Genomic DNA, 19,647 nt, shown 5'->3' on the forward strand with positions numbered 1-19,647 from the left:
GTGTCGGGGGGTCTGCCCCCTGGAGCAAGAGGAGATAGGGTAGCTCCTGAGGAAATGGTGTCTGTTTCATTTTTCACCATGTTACTCTTGGCTCAATGTATCATTCGCTAGTTCTCCCTCACCTTTGAAAAGAAATTATAAGGCTCATGCCTGGAATCCCAGCACTTTGGGAGGCCAAGGCAGGTGGATTGCTTGAGCCCAGGAGTTCAAGAGCAGCGTAGGCAATATGGCAAAACCCTGTCTCTACAAAAAATACAAAAATTAGCTGGGCATGACAGTGTACACCTGTAGTCTCAGCTAGTTGGGGAGGATGAAGTGGGAGGATCACTTGAGCCTGGGAAGTCGAGGCTGCAGTGAGCTGAGATTGTGCCACTGCACTCCAGCCTGGGCCAAAAGAGAAGAGAGAGAGGAAGAAGTCACAAGTTCTTCATGTGGCTTGTGAGCACCTACATTACAGCTCTTCACTGCCCAGCCTTCTGGTTATTACATTTGCCTTGGAGCCAACAGACCTGGCTTCAAATCCTAGCTCTGCCACTTATTAGTTTTGTGATCTTGTAAAGTTAGTTAAGTCCTCTGGATGCCACAATCCCATTAATAAAGCAGGAATAATTGCAGTCTACCTCAGAGACCTGTTTTGAGGCTACATTTTTTTATTTTTTTGAGATGGAGTTTTGCTCTTGTTACCCAGGCTGGAGTACAATGGCATGATCTCAGCTCACTGCAACCTGAGCCCCCCGGGTACAAGCGATTCTCCTGCCTCAGCCTCCTGAGTAGCTGGGATTACAGGCATGCGCCACTACGCCCAGCTAATTTTGTATTTTTAGTAGAGACAGGGTAGAACTCCCAACCTCAGGTGATCCGCCCGCCTCAGCCTCCCAAAGTGCTGGGATTATAGGCGTGAGCCACCGTGCCCAGCTTGAGGCTAATTTTTTTTTTTTTTTTTTTTTTTTAATGTAGCTAAGATGCTCACACAAGACCGACATTGTGGAAACAATCAACCAACAAAACAATAAAGACAAATTAAAACAAAACAATAAAGACAAATTAAATTAAAATATTTTGCTAGGTGCAGTGGTTCATGCCTGTAATCCTGGCACTTTGGGAGACTGAGGCAGAAGGGTCATTTGAGCTCAGGAGTTCGAGACCAGCCTGGGCAACATGGCAAAACCCCATCTCTACTAAAAATATGAAAATTAGCCAGGCATGGTGGTGTGCACCTGTAATCCCAGCTACTCGGGAGGCTGAGACAGGAGAATCACTTCAACCTGGGAGGCGGAGGTTGCCGTAAGCCGAGATTGTACCACTGTACTCCAGCCTGGGTGACAGAGCAAGACCCCATCCCTAAATAAATAAATAAATAAATATTAAAATATATGACCTGCTTCTCTCTCCAGTTTGATCTTTTGCTACTTCCCAGAATGCGGCGATAAATTGCTCGCAGCTTTCTACATGCCATGCAGTCTCCTATTGTAGGCCTCCCATGCTTTTTTGTGCTTTTCAGCACCAGGCACATAGTAGACATTCAATAGTCTGCAGAAAAAACATTTGCCTAGAATTCCCTTGCACCTTTCTTCACCTGACAAACTCAATTTAGAGGTATCTCCTCCAGGAAACCTGCCTTGATCCCCTAGTTTGACTAAATTCTCCTCTGTGCACACATGCTTTGTGGCGCTTTCTACATGGTACTAAAACTGCCAATGTGCCTTCCTTCCTCTCGAGAACACCATTAGGTCTTCTAAAGAGGAGCCAGGGCCAGGCATGGTGGCTCCACACCTGTAATCCCAGCACTTTGGGAGGCTGAGACAGGCAGATCACTTGAGGTCAGGAGTTCGAGACCAGCCTGGCCAACATAGTGAAACCCCGTCTCTACCCAAAATACAAAAATTAGCCAGGCGTGATGGTGCACATCTGTAATCCCAGTTACTCAGGAGGCTAAGACAGGAGAATCACTTGAACCCGGGAGGCGGAGGTTATAGTGAGCCGAGATCGCGCCACTGCACTCCAGCCTGGGCGACAGAGCAAGACTCTGTCCAGTCCTAAGGCATCTTTGCATTCTCATGCCTTGGCACCTGCTAGGTGCTCAATAAAGGCTCAGCTGTTCAGTGAGGCCACTCTTGCCCCCAGGCCAGAACCCAAATCCTCCCAAGACCCACAACCCTTCCCAGCAGATTCAGCAAGAAGCTACCAACCAAACCCACTTCTCCCTCCTTTTCTGAGTCAAACCTTGGTTTTCGCCCCTGGCTGAAAACAGGAACTGAAGAATGTGGAGTTTCTTGAAATTCTTGTTCACCAAAAGTACTCTGTTTTGCAGTTCCGGGCATTGGTACTGTCGCCACCTGCACTTGGTCACATGGGGCAATAGAGACAAGCAACTTCATTACAGAAATGAGGAACTCAGTGACCCGGCAGCCTGGGGTCCAATGGCATGGTGTCCCCTCTAGACCTGGGCACCCAGGGTACATGCACAGCCTCTGGCAACCAGCCCCTGAGAGTTATACACCATTTTGTTTTTGCGCCACTCAGACATTAGCTTAAAGAAGGCAAGAATGATGTGCTCCCAGTTCTTTCCCATGGTTTCAGAGCAGAACTGTCTCTAGAAGCTAGCGTGGCCCTACTGGGCTTGCCTGAAGGAACCCAACAGTTTAGAAAGAACAAGTCAGCAACCACTCCACTAGTGTCAGCGAAGGGCCAGGAATGTCCTCTGCCAGAGGGTCAAGGACAGGGGTGGGGGCATGTCTGGCTAAAACTGGCCTACAGAGACAACAGGGCTGACTGCTGGGCAAGCCAGGGCCGAGCGAGGACAACACTCACTTGCCGGCATCCCCAGGGCGCCGGCCCACCAGTGAGCACTCCACTTATGGAGGCAGGAACCCCTTCCTGGAGGGTTCCTAGGATGTGTACTACCTTGCTTTGCCCATCTGCAGTCTTGCTGGGTAGGGGTGTCCTCCCTGGGCAGAAGTAGCAAGCTGTTCTTCAAACAAGGAGTTATACCTGGCCGGGCGCAGCAGCTCATGCCTGTAATCCCAGCACTTTGGGAGGCTGAGGCAGGTGGATCATTTGAGACCAGGAGTTCGAGACCAGTCTGGGCAACATGGTGAAACCCCATCCTTACTAAAAATACAAAAATTAGCTGGGCGTGGTGGCAGGCACCTGTAATCCCAGCTACTTGGGAGGCTGAGGCAGGAGAATCGCTTGAACTCGGGAGGTGGAGGTTGCACTAAGCAAAGATGGCACTACTGCACTCCAGCCTGAGCGACAGCGAGACTCATCTCAAAAAAAAAAAAAAGAAAAAAAAGACTTACACCTAAGAGGTCAGTCTTAAGCAGATGGTAAAATGAACAAAGGAACTCTCCTTGTCTTAGGAAAGAATCATTGGCCCACGATGACAGATTCTGGCACACTGGTGGCTTCCTCACTACCTAAAATCAGCTCCGAGACCTCTTGCTTGGCATTCAAGACCTCAAACTACCTCCCACTATCCCTGAAAAGCTCCGAATCTGTACCACTCACTTCACCTCAAACTTAACTTACATTGTTAATTAACTATTTCACACAGGTATGTTTTTTTTTTGAGACGGAGTTTCGTTCTTGTTGCCCAGGCTGGAGTGTAATGGCGCAATCTCAGCTCACCGCAACCTCCACCTCCCGAATTAAAGCGATTCTCCTGCCTCAGCCTCCCGATTAGCTGCGATTACAGGCATGTGCCACCACACCCGGCTAATTTTTATAATATTTTTAGTAGAGATGGGTTTCTCCATGTTGGCCAGGCCGGTCTCGAACTCCCAACCTCAGGTGATCCACCCGCCTCAGCCTCCCAAAGTGGTGGGATTACAGGCGTGAGCCACCGCGCCTGGCCACGTTTTGTCTTTCTAACTGTAAGTTCTAGAGGGCAGAGGCCTCATCTTCTATCTCTGACATTATCCTGGGCCTCTGACATAGTGCTGGGCAGAAAGTGGGCAACTCAATACATTATATTGTGTGTTAAATTCCAAGGTCAAGCATACACCCCCATGTCTATCATGTCAACAAAAAAAGATCTCTCAGAGTGCTTGCTTTCTTTTACATGCCATGTTTTGGCCGGGCACAGTGGCTTACACCTGTAATCCCAGCACTTTGGGAAACCAAGCCAGCAGGATCACTTGAGCCCAGCCTGGACAACAGTTAGACTCTCTCTCTCTCTCTATATATATATGTTATATATATATTATATGTGTGTGTGTGTGTATATATATATTTTGGATACAGGGTCTTCTCGCTCTTTTGCCCAGGCTGGAGTGTAGTGGTGTGATCTCAGCTCACTGCAACCTCCACCTCCTGGGCTTAAGCCATCCTCCCACCTCAGCCTCCCACGTAGCTGGGACCACAGGCGCACAGCACCACGCCCAGCCAAGTTTTGTATTTTTTGTAGAGATGGGGTCTTGCCATGTTACCCAGACTGGTCTCAAACTCTTGAGCTCAAGTGATCTGCCCAGCTTGACCTCCCAAAGCACTGGGATTACAGGCGTGAGCCACCTCGCCCAGCTCGTCTCTATTATTTAAAAAATAAAAGTAAAAAAATAGCTGGGCACAGTGGCTCATGCCTGTAATCCCAGGCCAGGGTGGCTGGCCTATTATCCCAGCGCTTTGGGAGCTCAAGGCAGGCGGATCACCTGAGGTCAGGAGATCGAGACCAGCCCGGCCAACATGGTGAAACCTCGTCTCTACTAAAAATACAAAAATTAGCTGGGCGTGGTGGTGGGTGCCTGTAATCCCAGCTACTCAGGAGGCTGAGGCAGGAGAATCACTTGAACCTGGGAGGTAGAGGCTGCAGTGGGCCAAGATCGCACCACTGCACTCCAGCCTGGGCGACGGAGTGAGACTCTGTCTCAAAAACAAGCCATGTTTTAGCAACGGGGTATCTGACAAAACTTGTCTCTGCTTTCTTGGGATCTGATTTTAGCCTGTTTATGGGACTTTCCAAAGTATTCCAAACATCAGGAATATTCCCTGACAGAGAGAGGGGAGGACTCCTCAGGACAGAGTGTGGACCCAGCAGCCCTGTCCAGCTGCCCTTGGCCCTGTGGTTTCTCTTTGGCCCAGCGCCCGGTCTTCAATGGCTGTGTGACAACCTCTCAGTCTCTGGGTAGAGAAAAGTACTTGTGGTTTAGGATCTTGAGGTGCAATTCCCTGAAGACTGAGGAAGAAGAAAAGGGAACGAAGTGCAGCAAGAAAGAACAGTAGCATTTTTGAGATCAATTTTTATTCGGGCTTCTCACAGTGGTTAGAGCCACTCTGTCTTCAGAACAATCACAGCACAGGAAATGCGTCACCGAGACTGCCCAGAAAAGTCTGACCAGCTGAATCTTATTGCTTAAAATACACATATTCACAATAACTGACAAAGGGTAACGTGCCTCACACAGGAATGTGTTCGCATTTGCAAATCTTCCGACTGGCTGTAGCACCAAACCCTCCACCAACCCCGTCTCATTCACGTGGAAAACCAGTCTCAGTCACATCTCCCTGGCCCCCTAAGGATTCCTTCAGCTCCCTATTAAATCTCTCTCTGAGCAGGGCAGCCTCCTGTAGCAGGGGCCAAACTGTGACTTGGGATCCAAGCCCAGCTCCGCAGGTTGCATTTCTGTCTTCTCGTGCCTTTAGGGTAGGACGCTGCAGTGAGTCCCACAGTTAACACTTGCCCAGTTCCCCACTCTAACTGGGGAAAGGAACTTGAGAGGGTCAGAACTCATCCATTTGATCTGTTAACTGAAAAAGGATTCATTTTGGTAAAACTTGTTCGCCTTTGAGACCCTTCAGTGAGTTATTTGGGGATTCTTAAAAAAAAAAAAAAAAAAAAAAAAAGGTGGAAGGAAAGGCATCTGAGAGCTGTGACATACTCTGGCCGCCTCTGGCCACATGCTAGCTTGCTTGCGACTGTTGGACTCACCAGAGGGAGGCAGGCCCTGTGGCCCTGCTACAGCCTGCAAAGCCTCCTCCTGGCAATTCTGGGCAGGGCCGATGTCTGGGCCACAGCTAGTCCAAGCCTGTCATTGAAGACCCAATCAAGCTTCTGTCTGAAATTCCACCTTCTTCTGTCCCAAGTGGTTGTGGACACCCCTGGGGGCTGGTACCGAGGACCAGCAGCAGCCGAGGGAGGCAGACAGGCTCAGAGCACGCTTCCATTTACAGGGAACATAACACAGGCCTCCGAGTGTCCACGGAGCAATGTGCAAATCGCAGTGATGAGTAGAGTAAAACCTCTACTTCAAGCACAGTATCTGGCAAACACAGGGGACTGCAGTCGACAATGCTGCGGAGTACTCCCGAGTACACAGTCAGACATTTGTTCGGTAAACAGTAAATGCGTAAGATCAATGACCTTGAGAGGGCTGTCTGTGCTCCAGACGTGTGGTTCACGTGGGGAGAATGGCTGCCACTCAAAGTATCTTCACAGGAAAACAGGGCTTGAGGCTCACACACAATGGACAGACACACACGGCTCACCCAAAAAGTCACTGTGTACGGACTTCACTTTGTTCAACATGGATTTTGGTTTTGTGGAATCCAAATGCAGACATTTGTTTACCTCACAGCCTTGGATTTGTCTGTTTTTGGACATACACATATATATATATATTTTTTCTTTTTCTTTCTTTCTTCCATAACATCAATGCTTCGTCTGACTATCATCATCGTTCAAGAGTTGGGGGAAGAAACAGACTCTTCATATGCACAGGGCCGGGCGGGGAATGTTTGTTTTGGCTGTTTGCTGCCTCCATTCGGATTTTCCTGTCACAGCTCAGCCGGTGACCTGAAGCTGAGCAACAGGCACAAGCGTCCCCAGGGCCTTCCGGACGGCTGCTTCCACCTCCTGCCTGGGCCACCGCCACCGAGTCTCTACACAGAAAAATGAGTCACCCGACTCAAAAGGGGTGGGGGCAGAGGCAGGGACAAGGCATGAAAACCACAGATAACCAAGGTATTTCTTCCAAGTGGTCAGTTTAAAACAAACAACAACCGCCACCAAAAAAAAAAAAAAAAAAAAAGAAAGAAAAACCCACAAAAAATATTTCTTCAGAATCAAAGACAAAATTCTGTGTGAGAGCCAGGCCACAGGGGCCCTTTCTCAGGGGCCATGGCTTCCTCAGTCCGCTGTCTGTTTCCTCATACGGAACAGTGAGACGTGAAGGCCCGCAGGGCGTGTGCTGGCAACACAGGCTGACACGGGTCACCTGTGAACACAGACCAAAGGGCAGAGAGGCCGAGCGCTGCGCCTCTATTCACTGCTGCGGCTTAGGGCCCCCGGCTCGCAGAGGTTCCAAGACAGCTTCCACCCCAGCCTTCACACAAGACATCTTCTGGCTCAACGGCAGCCAGGCTCTTTGAAAGCCAACTTGGGAAAGAGCCACAAACGTCAGTTTCCAGAAGAGAATTCTTGCCTGCCCACCGGTGAAGTTCTTGTTTTCAGCTGTCTTTTGTTGTTTGTTTTTAGAGGAAACAAACAAACGAAGAAAAGGCAGTATCATCTTTCACACCAGAACCAGCCTGCAGCCAGCCAGAGCCCGGGGAAGAGGCACCTCAAGGGCACATGGGGTGCATCGATCTTGTCACCTGGAATTTGACAGATCAACAAGCCCCTACCAACCTATCATACAATGGCCCAGCAGCTCTCATCCTCCCACAGGATTAGCTCAGTGCTGGCTCGGCAGACACTGGCAGCCACAGTGACAAGCCCTGGGCCTCTGTGGGCTTCCTTTTTCATCCAGGGCCAAGATGGGCTGCCTCTCCTGGACTGAGACACGGCAACGTTCTCTTAAACTAGAATCAGAGCACAAACCTAATCCATCACCAAGAATCATGTCAGGGCACAGTCCCAGCCTCTTTCCTTGGGGGCTTTTAAACCACATCTCTCTGATCCAAACAGGTAGGTGAGATTTGACTTTAAAGAAAGGAGATGGAGTTGGAGTATGAGGAATGAGTCACAGAACCAACTTAGCCCTCCACAACACTGTGCCCTTGTGGAAGGAGAGGCATCCACACCCCGAACTGTACCTGGAGATGGAGGAAAATGCAGGAGAGAAGGAGGAAAACAAACAAAAAGGAACCAAGTGGCTGTACTCTGAAAGTCTTTGAAAGTCACTTAATGCTTCTCTCGTGGTTCTCCCCTACCCTGGTTGCTTTGCCAAGTTGTGGGTGCTGGCAGGGCCTGCTCTAGCTGGGGGAGCTGCTGCTCTGGGAGTTGGGAGAGTCCTGCTCGTTGATGGTGTTCAGCAGCAGGCATGCGGGTGGCCGTGGCAGGTGTGGGTGCCCAGGCTCTCGAGCCTGCTCCTCGGAGGGCTGGCAGAGGCCTTCCTCCTCGTCACCAGGGGGCCGCACATGGCAGCTGTCGCAGAAGTCCAGGGGCCCATCCAGAGCATCATCGATGAGCGTGTTGAACTCTTTGAGGTCATCGTCATGGTGGCCTCGGTTGCACACACACACTTCAATGCCCGAGTCACCTGTGAAGCGGCGATGTCTCCCAGGCGTCTTCTCTTTGCTGTCGGGTGCGCCGTGCTCAGAGCTGTCATCTTTCAGCAGCTCCTCCCTACATTCTGCATCCTTGTCCAGGAAGGCCCCTGGGTCCAGTTCCCCCAGGCCGGCCACAGAGCCACTGGGCTCCATCCCCGGGGCTTTGGTGGCTGCTCGGTCAACTGGTAGGTCAGAGGGCTCAGGGTCAGCGATGCTTGGGGGTCTTGTGCTGCTTCTGCTGGGCCCAGACAAGGGGCTGCTCTGTGCCCCCTGGGATCCCCTGGTGGGATCGACGCCCGGGGGACTGCCACCTGCAGGGCCACACTGTGGAGGCAGCAGCTGCTGCTGCTGTAGCTGGAAGGCACTGTATGGTGGGGGAGGAGTTGGAGGTCGGTTCACCACTTCCTCATAAGGAGGTAGTAAATAGTTTGGCAAAAACCCTAAAATGAGGAGGTAGGAAGGAGAAATTACTGCGCTGGTCATGTTCTAGGGCGACTGCAAAGCTCCCGCTGAAGATTTGCACTGTCTCTTCCCACCCCAGAGCACCCACCAAGTGATGGCTACAGCTCTTGGTTGTGGGCAGAGGAGAGAGAGCTGTGAGCAATTCTGCAGAGAGAGAGAGGGACAGTTTGGGAGGGGCCTAACCTAGCTGCTTGAAATCTGAGAGCCCCTAAAGCTGCTTCGCAGGCAAGGACTTCATGCCTGTTGGGAGTTAAGGCTGAGAATTAGGCAAACGTGGTAGATGGCCAAAACATAACTTCTGCCTGGAATGGACCTATTTCCACATGCATACGAGTCTCGTGTTTTTGCTTAGACTGTGTCCTTCATCCAAGTCCCACAGGCCTCGGGGCCAGGGTCTCTGACTTAAGACTTCTTAACTACTTTTCTTCCTCCTAACCTTCCAAATGCACTACGCAGGGTCTTTTGCTAGGGGGTTAGAAATCTCTGTTGTCTCTAGTGTGGCTGGAGGTGGTCTGGAAACACAAACCAAACTTCACCTTGACTCAGATCAGGAGCAGATGGGTGACCGGCGAAGGGTAAGGGGCCTCTGCCATCCGAGGCTTATTAAAAACATGCTAGGTGAGTTATCTTTTGAATGTGCTGAATGCCTTATGACACAGATAATTTAATTATAATATAACATTACTAACATTTATTGAGCACTTACTATATGCCAGGCACTGTGCTAAGCACTTAACCCTTCTAGATGTGGAACTGAAATAATTATGGGCCGTCACGGTGGCTTATGCCTGTAATCTCAGCACTGTGGGAGGCTGAGGTGGGCAGATCACTTGAGCTCAGGAGTTCGAGACCAACCTGACCACCATGGTAAAATCCCATCTCTACTAAAAATACAAAAATTAGCTGGGTGTGATGGCACGTCCTTGTAGTCCCAGCTACTTGAGAAGCTCAGGCACAAGAATCATTTGAACCCGGGAGGAGGAGGAGGTTGCAGTGAGCCGAGATTGTGCCACTGCAGTCCAGCCTGGGTGACAGAGCAAGATTCTGTCTTCAAAAAAAAAAAAAAAGAAACAATTGTGAAAGTTTATTTTGTAGAATACACGCAGACTGGCTTTGGAAAAGTGGACAGCTGGGCCTCCACTGACCCTTTGAGAGGTCACATGTAAGAAGCCCCAGGGAAGTCCGGGAAGTGCTCTTCACAGAGTCACTAAGTTTCTCGGTGCTCAAAAGTCCCAATGCCACCCCTCCAGTTGCCCCTTTCATGGCAACCTCTGCTCAGGCATATCACACAGAAATAAGCAAAATGGGAGGAATTCAGGCCAATGAACCCCAAATCTCAATTCATTCACGTTATATACTGACTCCTGACCTCAAGTGATCTGCCCGCCTCGGCCTCCCGCAGTGCTGAGATTACAGGTGTGAGCCACCGAGCCCAGCCCACAACTGTTTCAGTTCCACATCTAGAAGGACTAGGTGCTTAGCACAGTACCTGGCACATAGTAAGTGCTCAATAAATGTTAATAATTATTGTCCTATTATCTGACTATCTGCCATTAAAGAGAGAGAGGGATAGAGGAATGAAGGGAGGGAGGAAGGAAGGAAGGGAAAGAAAGGAAGGAAAACAAAGAGGAAGGAAAGGAAAGGAGAGGAGAGGAGAGGGGAGGGGAGGGGACGGGAGGGGAGGGGAGGGGAGGCTCACACCTGTAATCCCAGCATTTTGGGAGGCCGAGGTGGGCGGATCACCTGATGTCAGGAGTTCGAGGCCAGCCTGACCAACATGGAGAAACCCCATCTCTACCAAAAACACAAAAATTAGCTGGGTGTGGTGGTGCATGCCTATAATCCCAGCTACTTTGGAAGCTGAGGCAGGAGAATCGCTTGAACCCAGAAGGCAGAGGTTGCAGTGAGCCAAGATCGCACCATTGCACTCCAGCCTGGGCAACAAGAGTGAAACTCTATCTCAAAAAAAAAAAAAAAGAAAGAAAGAAAGAGGGAGGGAGGGAGGGAGGGAGGGAGGGAGGGAGGGAGGGAGCGAGGGAGGGAGGGAGGGAGGGAGGGATAGAAAGGCAGGCAGGCAGGGAAAGAAAGAAAGAGAGAAAGAGAGAAAAAGAGGGAGGGAGAGAGGAAGGAAGGAAGGTAGGTAGGTAGGTAGGAAGGTGGGTAGGCAGGCAGGTGCTAAAGGAGCAGAGATCCAGCCAGAACCCAGCCACTGTGAGCTTTGGAATGGCCCAGTGGCTTCAGGGAACTGCATCCCTAGCACCTGCTCCTCTGTGCTGAAGGAGTGCCCCCTTGTTCCTATACTTTCAAGACCTTGCTTTATGGAGAGGCAGGGAGAAGACAAACCCCCTATGCCTACAGGGGACCTGGCCACCAATATTCAGTCTGAGCCCTGGGTCTTTGCACCTGTGCTCCTGAGGGTGGGTATGGGGACTTGGGTGTACGTACTGAAATAAAATGGCAGCGCTGAGTAATTGTGGGCTTCTCGGTAGGCGATCAGGTTGATTTCATGTTGCCGCTGCTGGGCCTGAAGGCGGTGCTTGGCTCGGCGGTGGTGGCAGACACAGCAGCAGCTCAGGATGATGATGATGGTCCACACCAGCCAGAACCCTGGGGAGTGGGCAAGGCAAGACAGAGAGGCACTCACACACAGTGAGTACCAGCCAGAAGGGCAGCTTGCAGAAGAGGGAGGTCCCTGGACGGTGCCCACGTGGTTGAAGCTGGCATGGCTGGGCCTCACCCAGTTAATTTACATGGAAGCCATGTGATCAATTTTCATAAATGTTTGTGCCAGAGTGAAAGACACATGGGATAGAAGTGGGCGGGAATGTAAGAACGATGACAACAGATCGGGTGTGGTGGCTCATGCCTGTAATCCCAGGCCAAGGTGGGTGGATCACCTGAGGTCAGGAGTTCGAGACCAGCCTAGCCAACGTGGTGAAACCCCATCTTTACTAAAAATACAAAAATCAGCCAGGTATGGTGGCAGGCGCCTGTAATCCCATCTACTTAGCAGGCTGAGGCACGAGAATCACTTGAATCCAGGAGATGGAAGTTGTAGTGAGCCAAGATTGCGCCATTGCACTCCAGCCTGGCCAACAGAGCAAGACTGTCTCAAAAAAAAAAAATGGCCGGGCGCAGTGGCTTACGCCTGTAATCCCAGCACTTAGGGAGGCCGAGGCGTGCAGATCACCTGAGGTCAGGAGTTCAAGACCAGCCTGGCCAACATAGTGAAACCCTGTCTCTACTAAAAATACAAAAATTAGCCAGGCATGATGGCATGCACCTATAATCCCAGCTACTCAGGAGGCTGAGGCAGGAGAATCGTTTGAACCCAGGAGGCAGAGGCTGCAGTGAGCCGAGATTGCACCATTGTACTCCAGCCTGGGTGAGCGAAACTCGGTCACAAAACAAAACAAAACAAAACAGAATGATAACAACAAAGCAGGTCTCTCATTCCAGGATGCTTCCAGCACCTTGGAGGAAGGCATGAGTGCCGAGGCATCTCTCCAGCACCACTGATGGCTACCCCCTGCATTATAGGTTTTGTGAGCATTAAATATGCTCACCTTCTGGGACGGTCTCCTCCTCCTCTCTTAAGAGATCTCTGAGAAAATGCTCCACTTTCTTAGTGCCCATCTCCCCTCCCCACCAACTCAGAGGATCAGCACTTGCAAGGGGCCTCAGAGGGGCCTCCCGACAAAAGAAGTCTTAGGATTCTCCTGATAGCATCAAAAAGATCAGGTGCTTTTCTCTATCACGTATGCCTCTGTAATACAAGAATCACTAAAGTTAGAGGTGGAAAAATTCTAATTGCCTCAGGTCCATCTCCTCCCTAGAGAGTGTAAATGATTTCCTCTGCTCTCGACATAATCCTAATCGGGTACAATTCCATCTCCCACTGCCACAATCAACTCTCCCTCCCTTTGGCCTGCCTTTGCAGTAGACACAGGGCCATTAGCAGCCCCTTCTTCCTCCCTGCTCCAGGAAAGGGTGGCGGAACAGAGGCCAAGCCCCACAGCACTTTATTTCCCTCTGTGCTGTCTCTGGGATCATACTCAGAGAATCTCAGCAAACCACAGTATAAGACCTCCTCTCCAATTTTTAAATGTGTGGCACAACAGGATTTTAAATTTGCTTTTTTTTTAGTTAATGAGGAATTTTGCTTTTAACATACACACACATACACATACACACATGACGGGGAAAGAACTGAAAGGAAAACAAAAATAATGACATCTTTAAATGACAGAATAAGAAATTTAAATTTTCTTCTTTTGATTATTTTCTTTCAAATTATAAAAATAGAAACAAATTAATTTTCTTTTTTTCTGAGACAGGGTCTTGCTCTGTCACCCAGGATGGAGTACAGTGGGGCGATCACAGCTCAACCGAAGCCTCAACCTTCTGGGCTCAAGCTATCCTCCCAACTCCACCTTCTGAGTAGCTAGGACTACCGGCACACGCCACCATGCCTGGCTTTCTCACTGTGTTGCCCAGGCTGGTCTTGAACGCTGGGCTCAAGGGATCCTCCCATCTCAGCCTCCCAAAGTGCTAGGATTACAGGTGTGAGCCACCACGCCTGGCCAAAACAAATTAAATTTAAAAAATATCTATGACTAATTTTACTTTAGCTAGCTTTTGTTTTTTTTTAATCAATAAATTAATTTCTGGGTAGGTTTTTAAATTCCTCTAGGAATATGGCTACACAATGAAATAATATGAATCATTTAAAAATTACACAATATTATTTTTGATAAACAGTTTCTGATATTAAATGAAAAAAGCAGATGACAAAATAAAATACGATCTTAACTTTTGCTTAAAAAAATTACGTATGGGCAGATACAGTGGCTCATACCCTGTAATCCTAGCACTTTGGGAGGCCGAGGTGGGCAGATCACAATGTCAAGAGATCGAGACCATCCTGGCCAACATGGTGAAACCCCATCTCTACTAAAAATAAACACGAACATTAGCTGGGCATGGTGGCACACACCTGTAGTCCCAGCTACTCAGGAAGCTAAGAATCGCTTGAACCCAGGAGGCGGAGGCTGCAGTGAGCCAAGATCGCGTCACTGTACTCCAGCCTGGCAACAGAGTGAGATTCAGTCTTAAAAAAAAAAAAAAAAAAAGAAGTATATATGGACAGAAAAAGGAGGGGTATAGTCAGGAAGCTCTAACCATGGGGTAACTCTGGATGACAGACAGTACCAGCTCCTTTGTTCTTTGCTTACTTCTATTTCCTAATTTTTCTAAGATGGACATATACTTCTCTGTAGTAGGAAGAATATTTTTTTCTCAATGAAAAATGTATCGAATGAATAATTTTAAGATGAGTTGTTACTAAATAAGAATAGATAATATTGTTTGTCCTCTATTATTGAAAAACTTCCATTGTTTTCCATTCCAAATGCTATGTGTATTTTTTATCATCTACTTTGTAATTATAGATTCGTGTTTAAAATTTTTAAAGTATTTCCACATATATCTCTTGTCAGAATGACTTAAATCAAGTTAACCTTGTTTAAAAACAGAAAAAAATGCCTCCCTCCCCCACAAAACAGACTTGTAAAAATGAACAAATCCTTGATATTTTTCCCCCTTATTTGTATATACACAATTTTCTAAAAGATCCCCTGGCATTTAGGGTGTGGCATCTGGTGACAGCTCTTTCTCTGTCCCCCTGGGATGCCCCCATTGAATCTCCCCACAAAGCTGCCCTCCACCAAGTAGGGCAGGATGGTGACATGCCCCCCAGCCCTGGCAGGCTGGCACTACCATTCCATGGCACCTAATTGCTTTCAGTAGGTATCACTGTTCAACCAAACCTTCATGCTGCAGCCTTGCAGCAAGAGAACAGACAGAGGATTTTTTCCGTTACCCATCAGCAGACAGGAAAATCCATTCCTAACCAGAGACCATAAAGCGAACTTAGAAGTCTCCCTTTTGGTCTTTCCCGGTTCACTAGTCAAACTTGCTTAACTTACGTTTCTTTCTTTATGAATACTGGCTAACTGAAGAGTGGACACTGGCAGAGGAGCCCTCGGAGAAGGGTGGAGCGGCTGGAAAGGAGTTATGGAGGTGAAACCAGCTACAGACATAGTTTGATAACGTCTCCTAGGGTTGTTGGGGTGGACACTCTGCTTAAGAACCTGGCTGCTGTATATTCTGGAGTCAAGTCTAAATGATTCTGGGACAACCATTTGGTATTACCTATGCTTCTCTTACTTTCTCAGTGTAATCTCACACTCCATTATACTTCTGGGTTACTTTATAACTTTATTTTTTTTTTTACTTTATTTTTATTTATTTATTTTGTGAGACAGGGTCTCATTTTGTTGCTCAGGCTGGAGTGCAGTGGTAAGGGAACTCGGCTCACTGCAACCTCTGCCTCCTAGGCTCACATGATTTTTGTGCCTCAGCCTCCTGAGTAGCTGGAACTACAGGTGCGTGCCACTATGCCCATCTAATTTTTTTTTTTTGTATTTTTAGTAAAGACAGGGTTTCACCATGTTGGCCAGGCTGGTCTCAAAATCCTGGGCTCAAGTGATCCACCTGCCTTGGCCTCCCAAAGCGCTGGGACTACAGGTGTGAGCCACCGCGCCCGGCCAATTTTTTTAAACTTATTTTTAAGAGACAAGGTCTCACTGTCACCCAGGGTAGAGTGCAGTAGTGTGAACACAGCTCACTGCAGCCTTGATCTCCTGGGCTCAAGTGATCCTCCTGCTCTGGCCTCCTGAGTAGTTGGGGCTACTGGCATGCACCACTACACTCGGCTAATTTTGTTGTTGTTGTTGTTGTTGCTGCTGTTGTTGTAGAGATGAGGTCTCACCAGGTTGCCCAGGCTGGTCTCAAACAAACTCTGGTCTCAGGCAATCCTCCTGCCTCAGCCTCCCAAAGTGCTGGGATTACAGGTGTGAGATACCGCAGATGGCCAAACTTTAAAATTTTAAAAGTACATTCTCCCATTAGATAATCAGCATCTGCTTGGCAGTGGCTCCCAACTAAAATCCTAGCTACTTGGGAGGCTAAGACGAGAGGACTGCTTCTTGCGAGGTCAGCCTGGGCAATACAGTGAGACCCCATCTCTAAAAAAAAAAAGACAGCCAGCATCTAACTCTACTAGTTTTTCACCTGGCCACCAGTCATTTTTTCAATTGTTCTCTACCTAAGGGTAAACCAACTTCTAACTTTTATACTGCAATATATATGATCTATTTCACAGCTTTTACAGTTTTTTTTAAAAAAAATTAATAAAAAAACATTTTAAAATTAATTTTTAAGCTGTCACCCAAGCTGGAGTGCAGTAGAGTCCAGAACTCACTACAGCCTCCAACTCCTGGGCTCAAGGGATCCTCCCACTTCAGCCTCTCTAGTAGCTAGGACTACAGGTGCACACCACACTTGACTAATTTTTAAATTTTTTGTAGCGATGGGGGTGGTCTCACTTTGTTGCCCAGGCTGGTCTCAAACTCCTGGCTTCAAGCAATCCTCCCACCTTGGCTTCCAAAGTGCTAGGATTACAGGTATGAGCCACCACACGTGGCCGACATGGTTGTTTTTGTTTTGGTTTGTTTCGTTTTCCCCATTTTAAAGAAAATGGCATGCATGGGTTTTCATGTTTGCCAAGTATTTCTGCTTCTTCTCCTTCTAGGCATGTAGGTAGGCTTGAACTTCCTGACCCCCTTGTGACTGGGTGAGGCTTTGGGACTAAGTCTAACTAATGAATCAAGATTGGATGTGATATGTGTCACTTAGAGGCCAAAATGTGCCTTTCTAATATGAGACCCTCCATTAGTCTTCCTTCTGTTTTGGCAATTGGCAACATATCAGATGGTGATTTCACATCAGTCTGGGCCCCAGAGGATGGTGAAGTGGAAACAAAAGTCTCATCCAACCTTCGATGGACATACAGTGTGAGTGAGGAATAAATCTGTTGTTTTATAGGTCACTAGGATTTTGGACTTGCTTGTCCCTGTGGCATCACTTAGCCTATCCTGACTACTGCAGTGTGATTACAAATTTTTCTTGGGGAGAGAATTTAAAGTATTCATCAGATTTTTAAAGGAATCTTTGATCCAGAAAAAGGCTAGATTCACTGAACCAGAATTATTAAAAAAAACAAAGAGGGTTTTTTTTTTTTGAGACAGGGTCTCGCTCTGTCACCCAGGCTGGAGTGCAGTGGTATGATCTCAGCTCACTGCAACCTCCGCCTCTTGGGTTCAAACGATTCTCCTGCCTCAGCCTCCCAAGTAGCTGGAACTACAGGTGTGCACCACCACACCCAGCTAATTTTGTATTTTTAGTGGAGATGGGGTTTTGTCATGTTGGCCAGGCTGATCTTGAACTCCTGACCTCTGGTGATCTGCCTGCCTCAGCCTCCCAAAGTGCTAGGATTACAGGTGTGAGCCATCATGCCCAGCTGCTTTTTTTTTTTTTTTTTTTTTTTTTTTGAGACGGAGTCTCGCTCTGCCGCCCAGGCTGGAGTGCAATGGCCGGATCTCGGCTCACTGCAAGCTCCGCCTCCCGGGTTCACGCCATTCTCCTGCCTCAGCCTCCCGAGTAGCTGGGACTACAGGCGCCCGCCACCGCACCCGGCTAGTTTTTTGTATTTTTTAGTAGAGACGGGGTTTCACCGTGTTAGCCAGGATGGTCTCGATCTCCTGACCTCGTGATCCGCCCGTCTCGGCCTCCCAAAGTGCTGGGATTACAGGATTGAGCCACCGCGCCCGGCCCTTTTTTTTTTTTTTAAGGAAATATTAGGCAGGGCAGAAGGTGACTGCGAAAAGAAATTAGCCAACACAAGGTCAGGCATGGTGGCTCACACCTGTAATCCCAACACTTTGAGAGGCCAAGGCGGATGGATCACTTGAGGTCACGAGTTCGAGACCAGCCTGGCCAACACAACGAAACCCCATCTCTACTAAAAATACAAAAATTAGCCGGACATGGTGGCACATGCCTGTAATCCCAGCCACTCAGGAGGCTGAGGCAGGCGAATCACTTGAACCGGGGAGGCAAAGATTGCAGTGAGCCAAGATTGCACCACTGCACTCTAACCTGGGCAACAGAGCGAGACTCTACTCCTGCCTCAGCCTCCTGAGTAGGTGGGATTACAGACGTGCACCACCACGCTGGGCTAAGTTTTGTATTTTTAGTAGAGACAGGCTTTCACCATGTTGGCCAGGCTGGTCTTGAACTCTTGACCTCAAGTGATCCACCCACCTCAGGCTCCCAAAGTGCTGGGATTACAGGTGTGAGCCACCACGCCTGCCTAACTTAGGAAAAATTTTAGTCTTTTAGCTAGATTTCAAAACTAAGGAAGAAAGTTCATTTTCACATTTTTTACTTTTTTTTATGGAGTGCTTCACAAATTTGCCTGCTATCCTTGGCCGGGGTCACACTAATCTCAGTCTCATTCCAATTTTGGTATAGGTGCTGCTGAAGCAAGCACAAGGAAGAAAGTTTAAAAAAAAGGAAAACCCGGCCAGGCGCGGTGGCTCACACCTGTAATTCCAGCACTTTGGGAGGCCGAGGCAGGCGGATCACAAGGTCAGGAGATCCCGACCATCCTGGCTAACATGATGAAAGCCGGTCTTTACTAAAAATACAAAAAATTAGCCGGGCGAGGTGGTGGGCGCCTGTAGTCCCAGCTAGTCGGGAGGCTGAGGCAGGAGAATGGCGTGAACCCGGGAGGCGGAGCTTGCAGTGAGCCAAGATTGCGCCACTGCACTCCAGCCTGGGCGACCAGAGCGAGACTGCCTCAAAAAAAAAAAAAAAGGAAAACCCAACAAAAGACACACCAGCGACAGAAATCCAACCCTCCTTTCCCTGACAAACACACACCTACCAAGAGACTACATTCCTCAATGACAAGTTTGAAAACTGTGAGTTCACTGTGGGGTGCATTTGTCATGCTAAGCAAAATGGAAAACATGTTTTTAAAAACAATCACAGTGCAGTGTAGGAACTGAGTCATGTGCCCCATGACTACACTACAAACCCCAAGAGTTCACTACAAACTTGGGAAAACACCACTCTTCAACCGGCAGGAAATTCCCATGAGGAGGATCAAGCATACTGTAAGTGAGCTCTCCTCCCATCCTGCATGACGGTAGGTGACTCGCTCCCCGGGCCCTTCCTTGCTCTCAGCAGGAGCTCCTGCCACTGTCACAGTGGAAAAGGCCTGAATTTGGGAAATGAAGACGTCAGAGACTTGCAAGTTCATCTGAAAGCCCAGCCAACTTTCCTACAAGCATGACTGCAGACGTGGAAAAGGCAGATGGCCTGGGTTCAAAGACCAGGTTAAAAACACATATTCTAGCTTTGTGACCTTGGTCATTTTGGTTTTACTTCCCTCATCTGTAAAACAGGGAGAATAAAGCTCTCTAACTTATCGGGTCACTGTGAGGACTAAATGAGTTAATATATGTACTGTACGCCGAACTATGGCTGACATACGGTAAATTCTTAGTATGTTCATTGTTGTTGTTACAGGTTTAACCATAGACGGGAAAGGTTTCCTTTACAATTTCCTTTCAATTTCCCTTTTGACCCCCAAAAAGTATTCCATAAAGAAACACAGGGCCCGGTACGGTGGCTCATGCCTGTAATCCCAGCACTTGGGGAGGCTGAGGCAGGTGGATCACTTGAGTTCAGAATTTGGAGACCAGCCTGGCCAACACGTTGAAACCTCAT

General features: G+C 48.5%; 1 protein-coding gene across 3 annotated transcripts in view; it reads right to left on the minus strand.

Moving 5' to 3' along the window:
* Positions 1-5,217: 5,217 nt before the first annotated feature.
* The window catches only part of WBP1L (WW domain binding protein 1 like), a 78,143-nt gene continuing 63,713 nt past the window's right edge, over positions 5,218-19,647 (minus strand). For all 3 annotated transcript variants that reach the window (XM_021943628.2, XM_021943629.2, XM_031652108.1), the window contains 2 exons: positions 11,395-11,556; positions 5,218-8,927 (listed from right to left, as the gene is read on the minus strand). In XM_021943628.2, coding sequence (XP_021799320.1) covers positions 8,191-8,927; positions 11,395-11,556 — 899 coding nt within the window. In that variant the 3' untranslated portion in view covers positions 5,218-8,190. The remainder of the gene's footprint in view (positions 8,928-11,394; positions 11,557-19,647) is intronic.

This window comes from Papio anubis, chromosome 11 (assembly GCF_008728515.1).
Source record: "Papio anubis isolate 15944 chromosome 11, Panubis1.0, whole genome shotgun sequence".
NCBI lineage: Eukaryota > Metazoa > Chordata > Mammalia > Primates > Cercopithecidae > Papio > Papio anubis.